General features: G+C 30.8%; 1 protein-coding gene across 1 annotated transcript in view; it reads left to right on the top strand.

Moving 5' to 3' along the window:
* LOC311121933 (uncharacterized protein) overlaps positions 1 to 21,852 on the top strand; it is a gene marked incomplete at both ends in the record, with an annotated part of 145,735 nt that extends 123,883 nt beyond the window's left edge. The window contains one exon of the mRNA XM_084196363.1: positions 20,979 to 21,852. Within this exon, the coding sequence (XP_084052489.1) occupies positions 20,979 to 21,852 (874 nt within the window). The remainder of the gene's footprint in view (positions 1 to 20,978) is intronic.
* Positions 21,853 to 23,946: the final 2,094 nt, after the last annotated feature.

Raw genomic sequence — 23,946 nt, forward strand, 5'->3', positions numbered from 1 at the left:
AACCAACTGATGTCTGATGCCACATCATATAGTCTATTATTATTATTATTACAACCAACTGATGTCTGATACCACATCATATAGTATATTATTATTATAACCAACCAACTGATGTCTGATAACACATCATATAGTATATTATTATTATAACCAACCAACTGATGTCTGATAACACATAATATAGTCTATTATTATTATAACCAACCAACTGATGTCTGATACCACATCATATAGTATATTATTATTATTACAACCAACTGATGTCTGATACCACATCATATAGTCTACTATTATTACAACCAACTGATGTCTGATACCACATCATATAGTATATTATTATTATAACCAACTGATGTCTGATACCACATCATATAGTCTATTATTATTACAACGAACTGATGTCTGATACCACATCATATAGTCTTATTATTATTACAACCAACTGATGTCTGATACCACATCATATAGTCTATTATTATTATTACAACCAACTGATGTCTGATACCACATCATATAGTATATTATTATTATAACCAACCAATTGATGTCTGATGCCACATCATATAGTATATTATTATTATTATTATTACAACCAACTGATGTCTGATACCACATCATATAGTCTATTATTATTACAACCAACTGATGTCTGATACCACATCATATAGTCTATTATTATTACAACCAACTGATGTCTGATACCACATAATATAGTCTATTATTATTATTACAACCAACTGATGTCTGATAACACATCATATAGTATATTATTGTTATTACAACCAACTGATGTCTGATACCACATCATATAGTCTATTATTACTACAACCAACTGATGTCTGATACCACATCATATAGTCTATTATTACAACCAACTGATGTCTGATACCACATCATATAGTCTATTATTATTACAACCAACTGATGTCTGATACCACATCATATAGTATATTATCATTATAGCCAACTGATGTCTGATACCACATCATATAGTCTATTATTATTACAACCAACTGATGTCTGATACCACATCATATAGTCTTATTATTATTATTATTATTATTATTATTATTATTGTTATTATAACCAACTGATGTCTGATACCACATCATATAGTCTATTATTATTACAACCAACTGATGTCTGATACCACATCATATAGTCTTATTATTATTACAACCAACTGATGTCTGATACCACATCATATAGTATTATTATTATTATTATTATTATTATTAATATTATTATTATTATTATTATAACCAACTGATGTCTGATACCACATCATATAGTCTATTATTATTACAACGAACTGATGTCTGATACCACATCATATAGTATATTATCATTATAACCAACTGATGTCTGATACCACATCATATAGTCTATTATTATTATTACAACCAACTGATGTCTGATACCACATCATATAGTCTATTATTATTATTACAACCAACTGATGTCTGATACCACATCATATAGTCTATTATTATTACAACCAACTGATGTCTGATACCACATCATATAGTCTTATTATTATTATTATTATTATTATTATTATTATTATTGTTATTATAACCAACTGATGTCTGATACCACATCATATAGTCTATTATTATTACAACCAACTGATGTCTGATACCACATCATATAGTCGTATTATTATTACAACCAACTGATGTCTGATACCACATCATATAGTATTATTATTATTATTATTATTATTATTATTATTATTATTATAACCAACTGATGTCTGATACCACATCATATAGTCTATTATTATTACAACGAATTGATGTCTGATACCACATCATATAGTTTATTATTATTATTACAACCAACTAATGTCTGATGCCACATCATATAGTCTATTATTATTATTATTACAACCAACTGATGTCTGATACCACATCATATAGTCTATTATTATTATAACCAACCAACTGATGTCTGATAACACATCATATAGTATATTATTATTATAACCAACCAACTGATGTCTGATAACACATCATATAGTCTATTATTATTATAACCAACCAACTGATGTCTGATACCACATCATATAGTATATAATTATTATTACAACCAACTGATGTCTGATACCACATCATATAGTCTACTATTATTACAACCAACTGATGTCTGATACCACATCATATAGTATATTATTATTATAACCAACTGATGTCTGATACCACATCATATAGTCTATTATTATTACAACCAACTGATGTCTGATACCACATCATATAGTCTTATTATTATTACAACCAACTGATGTCTGATACCACATCATATAGTCTATTATTATTATTACAACCAACTGATGTCTGATGCCACATCATATAGTCTATTATTATTATTATTACAACCAACTGATGTCTGATACCACATCATATAGTCTATTATTATTATAACCAACCAACTGATGTCTGATAACACATCATATAGTATATTATTATTATAACCAACCAACTGATGTCTGATAACACATCATATAGTCTATTATTATTATAACCAACCAACTGATGTCTGATACCACATCATATAGTATATTATTATTATTACAACCAACTGATGTCTGATACCACATCATATAGTCTACTATTATTACAACCAACTGATGTCTGATACCACATCATATAGTATATTATTATTATAACCAACTGATGTCTGATACCACATCATATAGTCTATTATTATTACAACCAACTGATGTCTGATACCACATCATATAGTCTTATTATTATTACAACCAACTGATGTCTGATACCACATCATATAGTCTATTATTATTATTACAACCAACTGATGTCTGATACCACATCATATAGTATATTATTATTATAACCAACCAATTGATGTCTGATGCCACATCATATAGTATATTATTATTATTATTATTACAACCAACTGATGTCTGATACCACATCATATAGTCTATTATTATTATTACAACCAACTGATGTCTGATACCACATCTTATAGTCTATTATTATTATTACAACCAACTGATGTCTGATGCCACATCATATAGTCTTATTATTATTATTATTACAACCAACTGATGTCTGATACCACATCATATAGTCTTATTATTATTATTATTATTACAACCAACTGATGTCTGATACCACATCATATAGTCTATTATTATTATAACCAACCAACTGATGTCTGATAACACATCATATAGTATATTATTATTATAACCAACCAACTGATGTCTGATAACACATCATATAGTCTATTATTATTATAACCAACCAACTGATGTCTGATACCACATCATATAGTATATTATTATTATTATTACAACCAACTGATGTCTGATACCACATCATATAGTCTACTATTATTACAACCAACTGATGTCTGATACCACATCATATAGTATATTATTATTATAACCAACTGATGTCTGATACCACATCATATAGTCTATTATTATTACAACCAACTGATGTCTGATACCACATCATATAGTCTTATTATTATTATTATTATTATTATTATTATTATTATTATTATTATTATTATAACCAACTGATGTCTGATACCACATCATATAGTATATTATTATTATTACAACCAACTGATGTCTGATACCACATCATATAGTCTACTATTATTACAACCAACTGATGTCTGATACCACATCATATAGTATATTATTATTGAACTGATGTCTGATACCACATCATATAGTCTATTATTATTACAACCAACTGATGTCTGATACCACATCATATAGTCTTATTATTATTATTATTATTATTATTATTATAACCAACTGATGTCTGATACCACATCATATAGTCTATTATTATTACAACCAACTGATGTCTGATACCACATCATATAGTCTATTATTATTACAACCAACTGATGTCTGATACCACATCATATAGTCTTATTATTATTATTATTATTATAACCAACTGATGTCTGATACCACATCATATAGTCTATTATTATTACAACGAACTGATGTCTGATACCACATCATATAGTCTTATTATTATTACAACCAACTGATGTCTGATACCACATCATATAGTCTATTATTATTATTACAACCAACTGATGTCTGATACCACATCATATAGTATATTATTATTATAACCAACCAATTGATGTCTGATGCCACATCATATAGTATATTATTATTATTATTATTACAACCAACTGATGTCTGATACCACATCATATAGTCTATTATTATTATTACAACCAACTGATGTCTGATACCACATCTTATAGTCTATTATTATTATTACAACCAACTGATGTCTGATGCCACATCATATAGTCTTATTATTATTATTATTACAACCAACTGATGTCTGATACCACATCATATAGTCTTATTATTATTATTATTACAACCAACTGATGTCTGATACCACATCATATAGTCTATTATTATTATAACCAACCAACTGATGTCTGATAACACATCATATAGTATATTATTATTATAACCAACCAACTGATGTCTGATAACACATCATATAGTCTATTATTATTATAACCAACCAACTGATGTCTGATACCACATCATATAGTATATTATTATTATTACAACCAACTGATGTCTGATACCACATCATATAGTCTACTATTATTACAACCAACTGATGTCTGATACCACATCATATAGTATATTATTATTATAACCAACTGATGTCTGATACCACATCATATAGTCTATTATTATTACAACCAACTGATGTCTGATACCACATCATATAGTCTTATTATTATTATTATTATTATTATTATTATAACCAACTGATGTCTGATACCACATCATATAGTATATTATTATTATTACAACCAACTGATGTCTGATACCACATCATATAGTCTACTATTATTACAACCAACTGATGTCTGATACCACATCATATAGTATATTATTATTATAACCAACTGATGTCTGATACCACATCATATAGTCTATTATTATTACAACCAACTGATGTCTGATACCACATCATATAGTCTTATTATTATTATTATTATTATTATAACCAACTGATGTCTGATACCACATCATATTGTCTATTATTATTACAACGAACTGATGTCTGATACCACATCATATAGTCTTATTATTATTACAACCAACTGATGTCTGATACCACATCATATAGTCTATTATTATTATTACAACCAACTGATGTCTGATACCACATCATATAGTATATTATTATTATAACCATCCAATTGATGTCTGATGCCACATCATATAGTATATTATTATTATTATTATTACAATCAAATGATTTCTGATACCACATCATATAGTCTATTATTATTATTACAACCAACTGATGTCTGATACCACATCATATAGTCTATTATTATTATTACAACCAACTGATGTCTGATGCCACATCATATAGTCTTATTATTATTATTATTATTACAACCAACTGATGTCTGATACCACATCATATAGTCTTATTATTATTATTACAACCAACTGATGTCTGATAACACATCATATAGTCTATTATTATTATAACCAACCAACTGATGTCTGATAACACATCATATAGTATATTATTATTATAACCAACCAACTGATGTCTGATAACACATCATATAGTATATTATTATTATAACCAACCAACTGATGTCTGATAACACATCATATAGTCTATTATTATTATAACCAACCAACTGATGTCTGATACCACATCATATAGTATATTATTATTATTACAACCAACTGATGTCTGATACCACATCATATAGTCTACTATTATTACAACCAACTGATGTCTGATACCACATCATATAGTATATTATTATTATAACCAACTGATGTCTGATACCACATCATATAGTCTATTATTACAACCAACTGATGTCTGATACCACATCATATAGTCTTATTATTATTATTATTATTATTATTATTATTATTATTATAACCAACTGATGTCTGATACCACATCATATAGTCTATTATTATTACAACGAACTGATGTCTGATACCACATCATATAGTCTTATTATTATTACAACCAACTGATGTCTGATACCACATCATATAGTATATTATTATTATTACAACCAACTGATGTCTGATACCACATCATATAGTATATTATTATTATAACCAACCAATTGATGTCTGATGCCACATCATATAGTATATTATTATTATTATTACAACCAACTGATGTCTGATACCACATCATATAGTCTATTATTATTATTACAACCAACTGATGTCTGATACCACATCATATAGTCTATTATTATTATTACAACCAACTGATGTCTGATGCCACATCATATAGTCTTATTATTATTATTATTACAACCAACTGATGTCTGATACCACATCATATAGTCTATTATTATTATAACCAACCAACTGATGTCTGATAACACATCATATAGTATATTATTATTATAACCAACCAACTGATGTCTGATAACACATCATATAGTCTATTATTATTACAACCAACTGATGTCTGATACCACATCATATAGTCTTATTATTATTATTATTATTATTATTATTATTATTATTATTATTATTATAACCAACTGATGTCTGATACCACATCATATAGTCTATTATTATTACAACGAACTGATGTCTGATACCACATCATATAGTCTTATTATTATTACAACCAACTGATGTCTGATACCACATCATATAGTCTATTATTATTATTACAACCAACTGATGTCTGATACCACATCATATAGTATATTATTATTATAACCAACCAACTGATGTCTGATAACACATCATATAGTATATTATTATTATAACCAACCAACTGATGTCTGATACCACATCATATAGTATATTATTATTATTACAACCAACTGATGTCTGATACCACATCATATAGTCTTCTATTATTACAACCAACTGATGTCTGATACCACATCATATAGTATATTATTATTATAACCAACTGATGTCTGATACCACATCATATAGTCTATTATTATTACAACGAACTGATGTCTGATACCACATCATATAGTCTTATTATTATTACAACCAACTGATGTCTGATACCACATCATATAGTCTATTATTATTATTACAACCAACTGATGTCTGATACCACATCATATAGTATATTATTATTATAACCAACCAATTGATGTCTGATGCCACATCATATAGTATATTATTATTATTATTATTACAACCAACTGATGTCTGATACCACATCATATAGTCTATTATTATTATTACAACCAACTGATATCTGATACCACATCATATAGTCTATTATTATTATTACAACCAACTGATGTCTGATGCCACATCATATAGTCTTATTATTATTATTATTACAACCAACTGATGTCTGATACCACATCATATAGTCTTATTATTATTATTATTACAACCAACTGATGTCTGATACCACATCATATAGTCTTATTATTATTATTATTATTATTACAACCAACTGATGTCTGATACCACATCATATAGTCTTATTATTATTATTATTATTATTATTATTATTATTATTATTATTATTATTACCAACTGATGTCTGATACCACATCTTATAGTCTTATTATTACAACCAACTGATGTCTGATGCCACATCATATAGTATATTATTATTATTACAACCAACTGATGTCTGATACCACATCATATAGTATATTATTATTATAACCAACCAACTGATGTCTGATAACACATCATATAGTCTATTATTATTATTACAACCAACTGATGTCTGATGCCACATCATATAGTATATTATTATTATTACAACCAACTGATGTCTGATGCCACATCATATAGTATATTATTATTATTACAACCAACTGATGTCTGATTCCACATCATATAGTCTATTATTATTATAACCAACCAACTGATGTCTGATAACACATCATATAGTCTATTATTATTATTACAACCAACTGATGTCTGATGCCACATCATATTATTATATAGTATATTATTATTATTACAACCAACTGATGTCTGATGCCACATCATATAGTATATTATTGTTATTACAACCAACTGATGTCTGATACCACATCATATAGTCTATTATTATTATTACAACCAACTGATGTCTGATACCACATCATATAGTCTATTATTATTATTACAACCAACTGATGTCTGATACCACATCATATAGTCTATTATTATTACAACGAACTGATGTCTGATACCACATCATATAGTCTTATTATTATTACAACCAACTGATGTCTGATACCACATCATATAGTCTATTATTATTATTACAACCAACTGATGTCTGATACCACATCATATAGTATATTATTATTATAACCAACCAATTGATGTCTGATGCCACATCATATAGTATATTATTATTATTATTATTATTACAACCAACTGATGTCTGATACCACATCATATAGTCTATTATTATTATTACAACCAACTGATGTCTGATACCACATCATATAGTCTATTATTATTATTACAACCAACTGATGTCTGATGCCACATCATATAGTCTTATTATTATTATTATTACAACCAACTGATGTCTGATACCACATCATATAGTCTTATTATTATTATTACAACCAACTGATGTCTGATACCACATCATATAGTCTATTATTATTATAACCAACCAACTGATGTCTGATAACACATCATATAGTATATTATTATTATAACCAACCAACTGATGTCTGATAACACATCATATAGTCTATTATTATTATAACCAACCAACTGATGTCTGATACCACATCATATAGTATATTATTATTATTACAACCAACTGATGTCTGATACCACATCATATAGTCTACTATTATTACAACCAACTGATGTCTGATACCACATCATATAGTATATTATTATTATAACCAACTGATGTCTGATACCACATCATATAGTCTATTATTATTACAACCAACTGATGTCTGATACCACATCATATAGTCTTATTATTATTATTATTATTATTATTACAACCAACTGATGTCTGATACCACATCATATAGTCTATTATTATTATAACCAACCAACTGATGTCTGATACCACATCATATAGTATATTATTATTATTACAACCAACTGATGTCTGATACCACATCATATAGTCTACTTTTATTACAACCAACTGATGTCTGATACCACATCATATAGTATATTATTATTATAACCAACTGATGTCTGATACCACATCATATAGTCTATTATTATTACAACCAACTGATGTCTGATACCACATCATATAGTCTTATTATTATTACAACCAACTGATGTCTGATACCACATCATATAGTCTATTATTATTATTACAACCAACTGATGTCTGATGCCACATCATATAGTCTATTATTATTATAACCAACTGATGTCTGATAACACATCATATAGTATATTATTATTATAACCAACCAACTGATGTCTGATAACACATCATATAGTCTATTATTATTATAACCAACCAACTGATGTCTGATACCACATCATATAGTCTATTATTATTATTACAACCAACTGATGTCTGATACCACATCATATAGTCTATTATTATTATAACCAACTGATGTCTGATAACACATCATATAGTATATTATTATTATAACCAACCAACTGATGTCTGATAACACATCATATAGTCTATTATTATTATAACCAACCAACTGAGGTCTGATAACACATCATATAGTATATTATTATTATTACAACCAACTGATGTCTGATACCACATCATATAGTCTACTATTATTACAACCAACTGATGTCTGATACCACATCATATAGTATATTATTATTATAACCAACTGATGTCTGATACCACATCATATAGTCTATTATTATTACAACCAACTGATGTCTGATACCACATCATATAGTCTATTATTATTACAACCAACTGATGTCTGATACCACATCATATAGTCTTATTATTATTATTATTATTATTATTATTATTATTATTATTATTATTATTATTATAACCAACTGATGTCTGATACCACATCATATAGTCTATTATTATTACAACGAACTGATGTCTGATACCACATCATATAGTCTATTATTATTACAACGAACTGATGTCTGATACCACATCATATAGTCTTATTATTATTACAACCAACTGATGTCTGATACCACATCATATAGTCTACTATTATTACAACCAACTGATGTCTGATACCACATCATATAGTATATTATTATTATAACCAACTGATGTCTGATACCACATCATATAGTCTATTATTATTACAACCAACTGATGTCTGATACCACATCATATAGTCTTATTATTATTATTACAACCAACTGATGTCTGATACCACATCATATAGTCTACTATTATTACAACCAACTGATGTCTGATACCACATCATATAGTATATTATTATTATAACCAACTGATGTCTGATACCACATCATATAGTCTATTATTATTACAACCAACTGATGTCTGATACCACATCATATAGTCTTATTATTATTACAACCAACTGATGTCTGATACCACATCATATAGTCTATTATTATTATTACAACCAACTGATGTCTGATACCACATCATATAGTATATTATTATTATAACCAACCAATTGATGTCTGATGCCACATCATATAGTATATTATTATTATTATTATTACAACCAACTGATGTCTGATACCACATCATATAGTCTATTATTATTATTACAACCAACTGATGTCTGATACCACATCTTATAGTCTATTATTATTATTACAACCAACTGATGTCTGATGCCACATCATATAGTCTTATTATTATTATTATTACAACCAACTGATGTCTGATACCACATCATATAGTCTTATTATTATTATTATTACAACCAACTGATGTCTGATACCACATCATATAGTCTATTATTATTATAACCAACCAACTGATGTCTGATAACACATCATATAGTATATTATTATTATAACCAACCAACTGATGTCTGATAACACATCATATAGTCTATTATTATTATAACCAACCAACTGATGTCTGATACCACATCATATAGTATATTATTATTATTATTACAACCAACTGATGTCTGATACCACATCATATAGTCTACTATTATTACAACCAACTGATGTCTGATACCACATCATATAGTATATTATTATTATAACCAACTGATGTCTGATACCACATCATATAGTCTATTATTATTACAACCAACTGATGTCTGATACCACATCATATAGTCTTATTATTATTATTATTATTATTATTATTATTATTATTATTATTATAACCAACTGATGTCTGATACCACATCATATAGTATATTATTATTATTACAACCAACTGATGTCTGATACCACATCATATAGTTTACTATTATTACAACCAACTGATGTCTGATACCACATCATATAGTATATTATTATTATAACCAACTGATGTCTGATATCACATCATATAGTCTATTATTATTACAACCAACTGATGTCTGATACCACATCATATAGTCTTATTATTATTATTATTATTATTATTATAACCAACTGATGTCTGATACCACATCATATAGTCTATTATTATTACAACCAACTGATGTCTGATACCACATCATATAGTCTATTATTATTACAACCAACTGATGTCTGATACCACATCATATAGTCTTATTATTATTATTATTATTATTATTATAACCAACTGATGTCTGATACCACATCATATAGTCTATTATTATTACAACGAACTGATGTCTGATACCACATCATATAGTCTTATTATTATTACAACCAACTGATGTCTGATACCACATCATATAGTCTATTATTATTATTACAACCAACTGATGTCTGATACCACATCATATAGTATATTATTATTATAACCAACCAATTGATGTCTGATGCCACATCATATAGTATATTATTATTATTATTATTACAACCAACTGATGTCTGATACCACATCATATAGTCTATTATTATTATTACAACCAACTGATGTCTGATACCACATCTTATAGTCTATTATTATTATTACAACCAACTGATGTCTGATGCCACATCATATAGTCTTATTATTATTATTATTACAACCAACTGATGTCTGATACCACATCATATAGTCTTATTATTATTATTATTACAACCAACTGATGTCTGATACCACATCATATAGTCTATTATTATTATAACCAACCAACTGATGTCTGATAACACATCATATAGTATATTATTATTATAACCAACCAACTGATGTCTGATAACACATCATATAGTCTATTATTATTATAACCAACCAACTGATGTCTGATACCACATCATATAGTATATTATTATTATTACAACCAACTGATGTCTGATACCACATCATATAGTCTACTATTATTACAACCAACTGATGTCTGATACCACATCATATAGTATATTATTATTATAACCAACTGATGTCTGATACCACATCATATAGTCTATTATTATTACAACCAACTGATGTCTGATACCACATCATATAGTCTTATTATTATTATTATTATTATAACCAACTGATGTCTGATACCACATCATATAGTATATTATTATTATTACAACCAACTGATGTCTGATACCACATCATATAGTCTACTATTATTACAACCAACTGATGTCTGATACCACATCATATAGTATATTATTATTATAACCAACTGATGTCTGATACCACATCATATAGTCTATTATTATTACAACCAACTGATGTCTGATACCACATCATATAGTCTTATTATTATTATTATTATTATTATAACCAACTGATGTCTGATACCACATCATATAGTCTATTATTATTACAACGAACTGATGTCTGATACCACATCATATAGTCTTATTATTATTACAACCAACTGATGTCTGATACCACATCATATAGTCTATTATTATTATTACAACCAACTGATGTCTGATACCACATCATATAGTATATTATTATTATAACCAACCAATTGATGTCTGATGCCACATCATATAGTATATTATTATTATTATTATTACAATCAAATGATTTCTGATACCACATCATATAGTCTATTATTATTATTACAACCAACTGATGTCTGATACCACATCATATAGTCTATTATTATTATTACAACCAACTGATGTCTGATGCCACATCATATAGTCTTATTATTATTATTATTACAACCAACTGATGTCTGATACCACATCATATAGTCTTATTATTATTATTACAACCAACTGATGTCTGATACCACATCATATAGTCTATTATTATTATAACCAACCAACTGATGTCTGATAACACATCATATAGTATATTATTATTATAACCAACCAACTGATGTCTGATAACACATCATATAGTCTATTATTATTATAACCAACCAACTGATGTCTGATACCACATCATATAATATATTATTATTATTACAACCAACTGATGTCTGATACCACATCATATAGTCTACTATTATTACAACCAACTGATGTCTGATACCACATCATATAGTATATTATTATTATTATAACCAACTGATGTCTGATACCACATCATATAGTCTATTATTACAACCAACTGATGTCTGATACCACATCATATAGTCTTATTATTATTATTATTATTATTATTATTATAACCAACTGATGTCTGATACCACATCATATAGTCTATTATTATTACAACGAACTGATGTCTGATACCACATCATATAGTCTTATTATTATTATAACCAACCAATTGATGTCTGATGCCACATCATATAGTATATTATTATTATTATTACAACCAACTGATGTCTGATACCACATCATATAGTATATTATTATTATAACCAACCAATTGATGTCTGATGCCACATCATATAGTATATTATTATTATTATTACAACCAACTGATGTCTGATACCACATCATATAGTCTATTATTATTATTACAACCAACTGATGTCTGATACCACATCATATAGTCTATTATTATTATTACAACCAACTGATGTCTGATGCCACATCATTTAGTCTTATTATTATTATTATTATTACAACCAACTGATGTCTGATACCACATCATATAGTCTTATTATTATTATTACAACCAACTGATGTCTGATACCACATCATATAGTCTATTATTATTATAACCAACCAACTGATGTCTGATAACACATCATATAGTATATTATTATTATAACCAACCAACTGATGTCTGATAACACATCATATAGTCTATTATTATTACAACCAACTGATGTCTGATACCACATCATATAGTCTTATTATTATTATTATTATTATTATTATTATTATTATAACCAACTGATGTCTGATACCACATCATATAGTCTATTATTATTACAACGAACTGATGTCTGATACCACATCATATAGTCTTATTATTATTACAACCAACTGATGTCTGATACCACATCATATAGTCTATTATTATTATTACAACCAACTGATGTCTGATACCACATCATATAGTATATTATTATTATAACCAACCAACTGATGTCTGATAACACATCATATAGTATATTATTATTATAACCAACCAACTGATGTCTGATACCACATCATATAGTATATTATTATTATTACAACCAACTGATGTCTGATACCACATCATATAGTCTTCTATTATTACAACCAACTGATGTCTGATACCACATCATATAGTATATTATTATTATAACCAACTGATGTCTGATACCACATCATATAGTCTATTATTATTACAACGAACTGATGTCTGATACCACATCATATAGTCTTATTATTATTACAACCAACTGATGTCTGATACCACATCATATAGTCTATTATTATTATTACAACCAACTGATGTCTGATACCACATCATATAGTATATTATTATTATAACCAACCAATTGATGTCTGATGCCACATCATATAGTATATTATTATTATTATTATTACAACCAACTGATGTCTGATACCACATCATATAGTCTATTATTATTATTACAACCAACTGATGTCTGATACCACATCATATAGTCTATTATTATTATTACAACCAACTGATGTCTGATGCCACATCATATAGTCTTATTATTATTATTATTACAACCAACTGATGTCTGATACCACATCATATAGTCTTATTATTATTATTATTACAACCAACTGATGTCTGATACCACATCATATAGTCTTATTATTATTATTATTATTATTATTATTATTATTATTATTATTATTATTATTATTACCAACTGATGTCTGATACCACATCTTATAGTCTTATTATTACAACCAACTGATGTCTGATGCCACATCATATAGTATATTATTATTATTACAACCAACTGATGTCTGATACCACATCATATAGTATATTATTATTATAACCAACCAACTGATGTCTGATAACACATCATATAGTCTATTATTATTATTACAACCAACTGATGTCTGATGCCACATCATATAGTATATTATTATTATTACAACCAACTGATGTCTGATGCCACATCATATAGTATATTATTATTATTACAACCAACTGATGTCTGATACCACATCATATAGTCTATTATTATTATAACCAACCAACTGATGTCTGATAACACATCATATAGTCTATTATTATTATTACAACCAACTGATGTCTGATGCCACATCATATTATTATATAGTATATTATTATTATTACAACCAACTGATGTCTGATGCCACATCATATAGTATATTATTGTTATTACAACCAACTGATGTCTGATACCACATCATATAGTCTATTATTATTATTACAACCAACTGATGTCTGATACCACATCATATAGTCTATTATTATTATTACAACCAACTGATGTCTGATACCACATCATATAGTCTATTATTATTACAACGAACTGATGTCTGATACCACATCATATAGTCTTATTATTATTACAACCAACTGATGTCTGATACCACATCATATAGTCTATTATTATTATTACAACCAACTGATGTCTGATACCACATCATATAGTATATTATTATTATAACCAACCAATTGATGTCTGATGCCACATCATATAGTATATTATTATTATTATTATTATTACAACCAACTGATGTCTGATACCACATCATATAGTCTATTATTATTATTACAACCAACTGATGTCTGATGCCACATCATATAGTCTTATTATTATTATTATTACAACCAACTGATGTCTGATACCACATCATATAGTCTTATTATTATTATTACAACCAACTGATGTCTGATACCACATCATATAGTCTATTATTATTATAACCAACCAACTGATGTCTGATAACACATCATATAGTATATTATTATTATAACCAACCAACTGATGTCTGATACCACATCATATAGTATATTATTATTATTACAACCAACTGATGTCTGATACCACATCATATAGTCTTCTATTATTACAACCAACTGATGTCTGATACCACATCATATAGTATATTATTATTATAACCAACTGATGTCTGATACCACATCATATAGTCTATTATTATTACAACCAACTGATGTCTGATACCACATCATATAGTCTTATTATTATTATTATTATTATTATTATTATTATTATTATTATAACCAACTGATGTCTGATACCACATCATATAGTCTATTATTATTACAACGAACTGATGTCTGATACCACATCATATAGTCTTATTATTATTACAACCAACTGATGTCTGATACCACATCATATAGTCTATTATTATTATTACAACCAACTGATGTCTGATACCACATCATATAGTATATTATTATTATAACCAACCAATTGATGTCTGATGCCACATCATATAGTATATTATTATTATTATTATTACAACCAACTGATGTCTGATACCACATCATATAGTCTATTATTATTATTACAACCAACTGATGTCTGATACCACATCATATAGTCTATTATTATTATTACAACCAACTGATGTCTGATGCCACATCATATAGTCTTATTATTATTATTATTACAACCAACTGATGTCTGATACCACATCATATAGTCTTATTATTATTATTATTATTACAACCAACTGATGTCTGATACCACATCATATAGTCTTATTATTATTATTATTATTATTATTATTATTATTATTATTATCATAACCAACTGATGTCTGATACCACATCTTATAGTCTTATTATTACAACCAACTGATGTCTGATGCCACATCATATAGTATATTATTATTATTACAACCAACTGATGTCTGATACCACATCATATAGTATATTATTATTATAACCAACCAACTGATGTCTGATAACACATCATATAGTCTATTATTATTATTACAACCAACTGATGTCTGATGCCACATCATATAGTCTTATTATTATTATTATTACAACCAACTGATGTCTGATACCACATCATATAGTCTTATTATTATTATTATTATTACAACCAACTGATGTCTGATACCACATCATATAGTCTTATTATTATTATTATTATTATTATTATTATTATTATTATTATCATAACCAACTGATGTCTGATACCACATCTTATAGTCTTATTATTACAACCAACTGATGTCTGATGCCACATCATATAGTATATTATTATTATTACAACCAACTGATGTCTGATACCACATCATATAGTATATTATTATTATAACCAACCAACTGATGTCTGATAACACATCATATAGTCTATTATTATTATTACAACCAACTGATGTCTGATGCCACATCATATAGTATATTATTATTATTACAACCAACTGATGTCTGATGCCACATCATATAGTATATTATTATTATAACCAACCAACTGATGTCTGATAACACGTCATATAGTCTATTATTATTATTACAACCAACTGATGTCTGATGCCACATCATATAGTATATTATTATTATTACAACCAACTGATGTCTGATGCCACATCATATAGTATATTATTGTTATTACAACCAACTGATGTCTGATACCACATCATATAGTCTATTATTATTATTACAACCAACTGATGTCTGATACCACATCATATAGTCTATTATTATTATTACAACCAACTGATGTCTGATACCACATCATATAGTCTATTATTATTACAACCAACTGATGTCTTATAACACAGTCACTATATACACACAAGTATGTGGACTCCCCTTCAAATTAACTGGACGGGTGTGGCCGGAATAAACCCACTGGCTTTATTTAGATTACAATGTGTGGATATATAGCAGTCTGCATGATTACCAGTTACATTGTGCCTCGTCAGGATTATTACATGACTAAATATATAGATAAATGAAGTGTTGTCTCTGTAGACTAGTATCCCTTTATCATATAGGCCACATCATCAGACGGAATAGTATGTCTGGAATTAGGATAACCACAGCAAAGTTGGGCTATATAGCCCAGTGGCAGTTTTTTTGCATAATGGCCGTTAGAGTATCTCCAAAAGAAAAATGTCTTTATCGTTTTCAGTCTTTTTGTGTCATAAACCGTTTTAAGGCAACAAGCGCAAACGCTTTACCCACAGGTTTAGCCAACTGTTCTACATATACCCTGATCCTCAGCGTGTAGGTCCCTCTTCCAGTTATCAAAACTCTCCGCTACAGGTGACACCTCGCCCGTCTCCGGTGACAAGGAGTAGCCTGGCCTCAGAAAAAAAGAGGGAGGGTAATGCAACCTTTAACCTGTTAAGGATCGGACCAGTTTTCTAAATATTTTGCCTAAAATCTCAACTGCCTGTAGCTCAGGACCTGAAGCAAGGATATGCATATTCTTGATACCATTTGAAAGGAAACACTTTGAAGTTTGTGGAAATGTGAAATTAATGTAGGAGAAAATAACACATTAGATCTGGTAAAAGATAATACAAACAAAAAAACGTGTTTGCTATTATTATTTTCAAAAAATGTATGATCTTTGAAATGCAAGAGAAAAGCCACAATATAATATTGCAGTTTAGGCGCGATTTCGATTTTGGCCACTAGATGGCAGCAGTGTGTGTGCAAAGTTTCAGATTGATCCAGTGAAGCATTGCAATACTGGTCTTGTATCAAGTCAAAATGCAAAATGTGCCGAATTGGTCAAGTGATACATTTTCAAGTACATAACTGTAGAGAACATTCCAAAATGATATGGTAATTCAAAATGTAAGTTTACACACTCACAGGAATGTGATAAATAATGGATCATTAGCTTCTACACTAACTTTCACACATGTAGATGGGGGGCGGGGGGTGGGTGTGGAGCCAGAGACAGCAGGGGTTCAAACTAATGGATAATTAGCTTATACACTAACTTTCACACATGTAGATGGCCGGGCGGGGTGGGTGTGGAGCCAGAGACAGCAGGGGTTCAAACTGTAGAACCCAGTTCCTACATTTGAATATAAAAATTGATTTTATCAAACAAAACTATGCTGCATTTTATCTATGGGACCCTTAGGATGACATCAGAGCAAGATTACTGAATGTAAGTACTTTATGTACCTTCAGAGGTGAATGTATCAAACCAGTTGTCGCGATAAGTTTTTTGTTGTTGTGCACTCTCCTCAAACAATAGCATGGTATTTTTTCACTGTAATAGCTACTGTAAATTGGACAGTGCAGTTAGATTAACGAGAATGTAAGCTTTCTGCCCATATAAAACAAGTTTGCTGTTACTTACAACAGTCATGCTAATCACATTAGCGCACGTTAGCTCAACCGTCCCGTATACGGGTCACCGATCCCGTAGAGGTTAACTCATGAGTTCTAGAATATCCATTGTCCTATTTTCCATCAAGTTATTTACAACTATCATCATATCAATCCATCATGACCCCAAGTTGTTCTGTGTTGGGGCTTAGTTCAGCTTCATTTCCATGAACCGATTCGCTGAACCGATTCCATGAACCGATTCGCTTCTTTTTCCCATTCCAGCAACATTTCCCAACATTTTCTTTCCAAGTGAACTTGAGTCTCACTGTAAATAGGAGGACCGGTTCTCCTAGTTTCATTTGAATTGTTTTGAAGCCTCTGTGTTTTTCTTCTACTTCAGAGGTGTCGGTCCGGATATATGGAAATCTTTCATTTTTTTCTCACCAGCGTCAGAATGTCCTTTTTTTTGTCTGAAGCTTAGGATTCTAGCTAATATACCTCTTGGCGGAGCTCTCGTATCTGGGCCCAGTCGATGGCCGATTTCAATGGCAAACGGAACAATGTTTTTCTTCCCCCAACATCTGGGCGATGGATTTTTCTAGAATCATTTCAGCGTCATCTGCTGTTTCACAGCCCTCTACAAACTTGAAGAAGAGCTAATGATTTCGCCCACTTCTCCGTTCTGCATTTGTTCCTTGTCTTTCAGTTTTGAGATGGTTCTTTTGGTCATTTTAATCGTATCAAGTAGTGAAACCATATCACCTCATTCTTGCCCACTCTTGCTTCTTCTTCTTCTAGCCTTGTGTTGATGGCAGCCATATCTTCTAGCCTTGTGTTGATGGCAGCCATATCGTCTAGCCTTGTGTTGATGGCAGCCATATCTTCTAGCCTTGTGTTGATGGCAGCCATATCGTCTAGCCTTGTGTTGATGGCAGCCATATCTTCTAGCCTTGTGTTGATGGCAGCCATATCTTTTTGGATTGGAGTGACATCACTGCCAATCTTTTCATCTTTAGCAGTTAGAGCCTTATTTCCTTGACAAACCTCCTTTAGAATTCAACAGGGTTCCTATATCAACAGGTTGTGTTCCTTTATCAACGGGTTGTGTTCCTTTATCAACAGATTGTGGTCCTTTATCAACATGTTGTGGTCCTTTATCAACAGGTTGGGTTCCTTTATCAACAGGTTGGGTTCCTTTATCAACAGGTTGTGTTCCTATATCAACAGGTTGTGTTAATTTATCAACAGGTTGGGTTCCTTTATCAACAGGTTGGGTTCCTTTATCAACAGGTTGGGTTCCTTTATCAACAGGTTGTGTTTCATTCAGGTCGCTGTTTAACTAAATACTTTGTTTGTCTTTGGCAGGAGAGAGACCAGACTCTCATTCTGACACCAGTAAGAGTCCTTCAGGGGAACCAGACCCAGAGACGCCCAAACCAGTGAGACGCCACCACTGCTCCCAGTGTAATAAGAGTTTTAAGTTGTCATGGAACCTAAAAGAGCATGAGAGGAAACACACAGGAGAAAAGCCTTTCCAATGCTCCCAGTGTGGAAAGAGTTTTTCACGAACTCATGAACTAATATTACATGAAAGGACACACACAGGGGAAAAACCACACAATTGCTCCCAGTGTGGAAAGAGTTTTGCCCAGTTAGGGAACCTGAAAAAACATAAGAGAATACACTCTGGAGAGAAGCCTTACCCATGTTCCCATTGTGGAAAATATTTTAGGTTGTCAGAACACTTAAAATCACATGAGAGGACACACACAGGGGAAAAAACACACAGTTGCTCCCAGTGTGGAAAGAGTTTTTCCCATTTAGGGAACCTAAAAAAACATAAGAGAATACACTCGGGAGAGAAGCCTTACCCCTGTTCCCATTGTGGAAAGAATTTTAGGTTATTACAAAACTTAAAATCACATGAGAGGACACACACAGGGGAAAAACCACACAATTGCATCCAGTGTGGAAAGAGTTTTTCCCATTTAGGGAACTTGAACAAACATAAGAAAATACACTCTGGAGAGAAGCCTTACTGCTGTTCCCAATGTGGAAAGAATTTTGCTTTGTCAGAAAGCTTAAAATCACATGAGAGGACACACACAGGGGAAAAACCACACAATTGCTCCCAGTGTGGAAAGAGTTTTTCCCATTCAGCGACCCTCAATCAACATAAGAGAATACACTCAGGAGAGAAGCCTTACCACTGTTCCCAATGTGGAAAGAATTTCGCGTTGTCAGATAACCTGAAGGAGCATAAGAGGACACACACAGGAGAAAAGCCTTACCAATGCTCCCAGTGCGGAAAGAGATTTTCAAGATCATCAGACCTTAAAAAGCATGAGAGGACACACTCAGGAGAAAATCCTTACCACTGCTCCCAGTGTGGAAAGAGTTTTACTAACTTAGATAGCCTGAACACACATAAGATAATACACTCTAAAGAGAAACCGTACCATTGTTCCCAATGTGGAAAGTGTTTTAGCAAGCTAGGGAACCTGAAAAGGCATGTGGACATACACACACAGGGGAGGATAAGCTCACAGTTTGGAAAGAGTTTTAGTTAGGGAACCTAATTGTGGAAAGACATTTTCCCGGACAGGGGATCTGAAATCACATGACAGAATAGACAGGCTGTGCTCTGACTGATGTTTGACTGACTGTGTTTTATTTTGATTATGGATTTTGATTCATTGAATACAAGTATGAACCCTTATTATTCCACCAGGTGCTGATTTGTAAAAAAAAAATTAATGCAACATTATCTGAATAAAAATGTATATAACTATGTTTGGTTTCATTGAGTTAATTTGTGTACTAGTCTCCAAGCTAAAGGTGTAATGCTCATGTGATGATGATCTGATAAGTTGTTGACATGAAAAACATTCACTACCTCATGAATGTTCCCATCAGTATTATTCCACCATGTCGGAGAAAACACCGGTGCGGATTTGTAAAACACATTTGATTTAATGCAACATTTTTATCTGAATAAAAATAAAATGAGTATTTTTTAAACTGTGTTAGCCACTAGTGGACATTCATTATATACATCTACATGTACAGTGGGGAGAATAAGTATTTGATACACTGCTGATTTTGCAGGTTTTCCTACTTACAAAGCATGTAGAGGTCTGTAATTTTTATCATAGGTACACTTCAACTGTGAGAGACGGAATCTAAAACAAAAATCCAGAAAACCACATTGTATGATTTTAAAGTAATTAATTTGCCTTTTATTGCATGACATAAGTATTTGATACATCAGAAAAGCAGAACTTAATGTTTGGTACAGAAACCTTTGTTTGCAATTACAGAGATCATACGTTTCCTGTAGGTCTTGACCAGGTTTGCACACACTGCAGCAGGGATTTTGGCCCACTCCTCCATACAGACCTTCTTCAGATCCTTCAGGTTTCGGGGCTGTCGCTGGGCAATACGGACTTTCAGCTCCCTCCAAAGATTCTCTATTGGGTTCAGGTCTGGAGACTGGCTAGGCCACTCCAGGACCTTGAGATGCTTCTTACGGAGCCACTCCTTAGTTGCCCTGGCTGTGTGTTTCGGGTCGTTGTCATGCTGGAAGACCCAGCCACGACCCATCTTCAATGCTCTTACTGAGGGAAGGAGGTTGTTGGCCAAGATCTCGCGATACATGGCCCCATCCATCCTCCCCTCAATACGGTGCAGTCGTCCTGTCCCCTTTGCAGAAAAGCATCCCCAAAGAATAATGTTTCCACATCCATGCTTCACGGTTGGGATGGTGTTCTTGGGGTTGTACTCATCCTTCTTCTTCCTCCAAACACGGCGAGTGGAGTTTAGACCAAAAAGCTATTTTTTTGTCTCATCAGACCACATTACCTTCTCCCATTCCTCCTCTGGATCATCCAGATGGTCATTGGCAAACTTCAGACGGGCCTGGACATGCGCTGGCTTGAGCAGGGGGACCTTGCGTGCACTGCAGGATTTTAATCCATGACGGCGTAGTGTGTTACTAATGGTTTTCTTTGAGACTGTGGTCCCAGCTCTCTTCAGGTCATTGACCAGGTCCTGCCGTGTAGTTCTGGGCTGATCCCTCACCTTCCTCATGATCATTGATGCCCCACGAGGTGAGATCTTGCATGGAGCCACAGACCGAGGGTGATTGACCGTCATCTTGAACTTCTTCCATTTTCTAATAATTGCGCCAACAGTTGTTGCCTTCTCACCAAGCTGCTTGCCTATTGTCCTGTAGCCCATCCCAGCCTTGTGCAGGTCTACAATTTTATCCCTGATGTCCTTACACAGCTCTGGTCTTGGCCATTGTGGAGAGGTTGGAGTCTGTTTGATTGAG

The sequence above is a fragment of the Coregonus lavaretus genome (genome assembly GCF_964263955.1).
Source record: "Coregonus lavaretus genome assembly, contig: HAP1_SCAFFOLD_853, whole genome shotgun sequence".
In the NCBI taxonomy this organism is placed as follows: Eukaryota; Metazoa; Chordata; class Actinopteri; order Salmoniformes; family Salmonidae; genus Coregonus; species Coregonus lavaretus.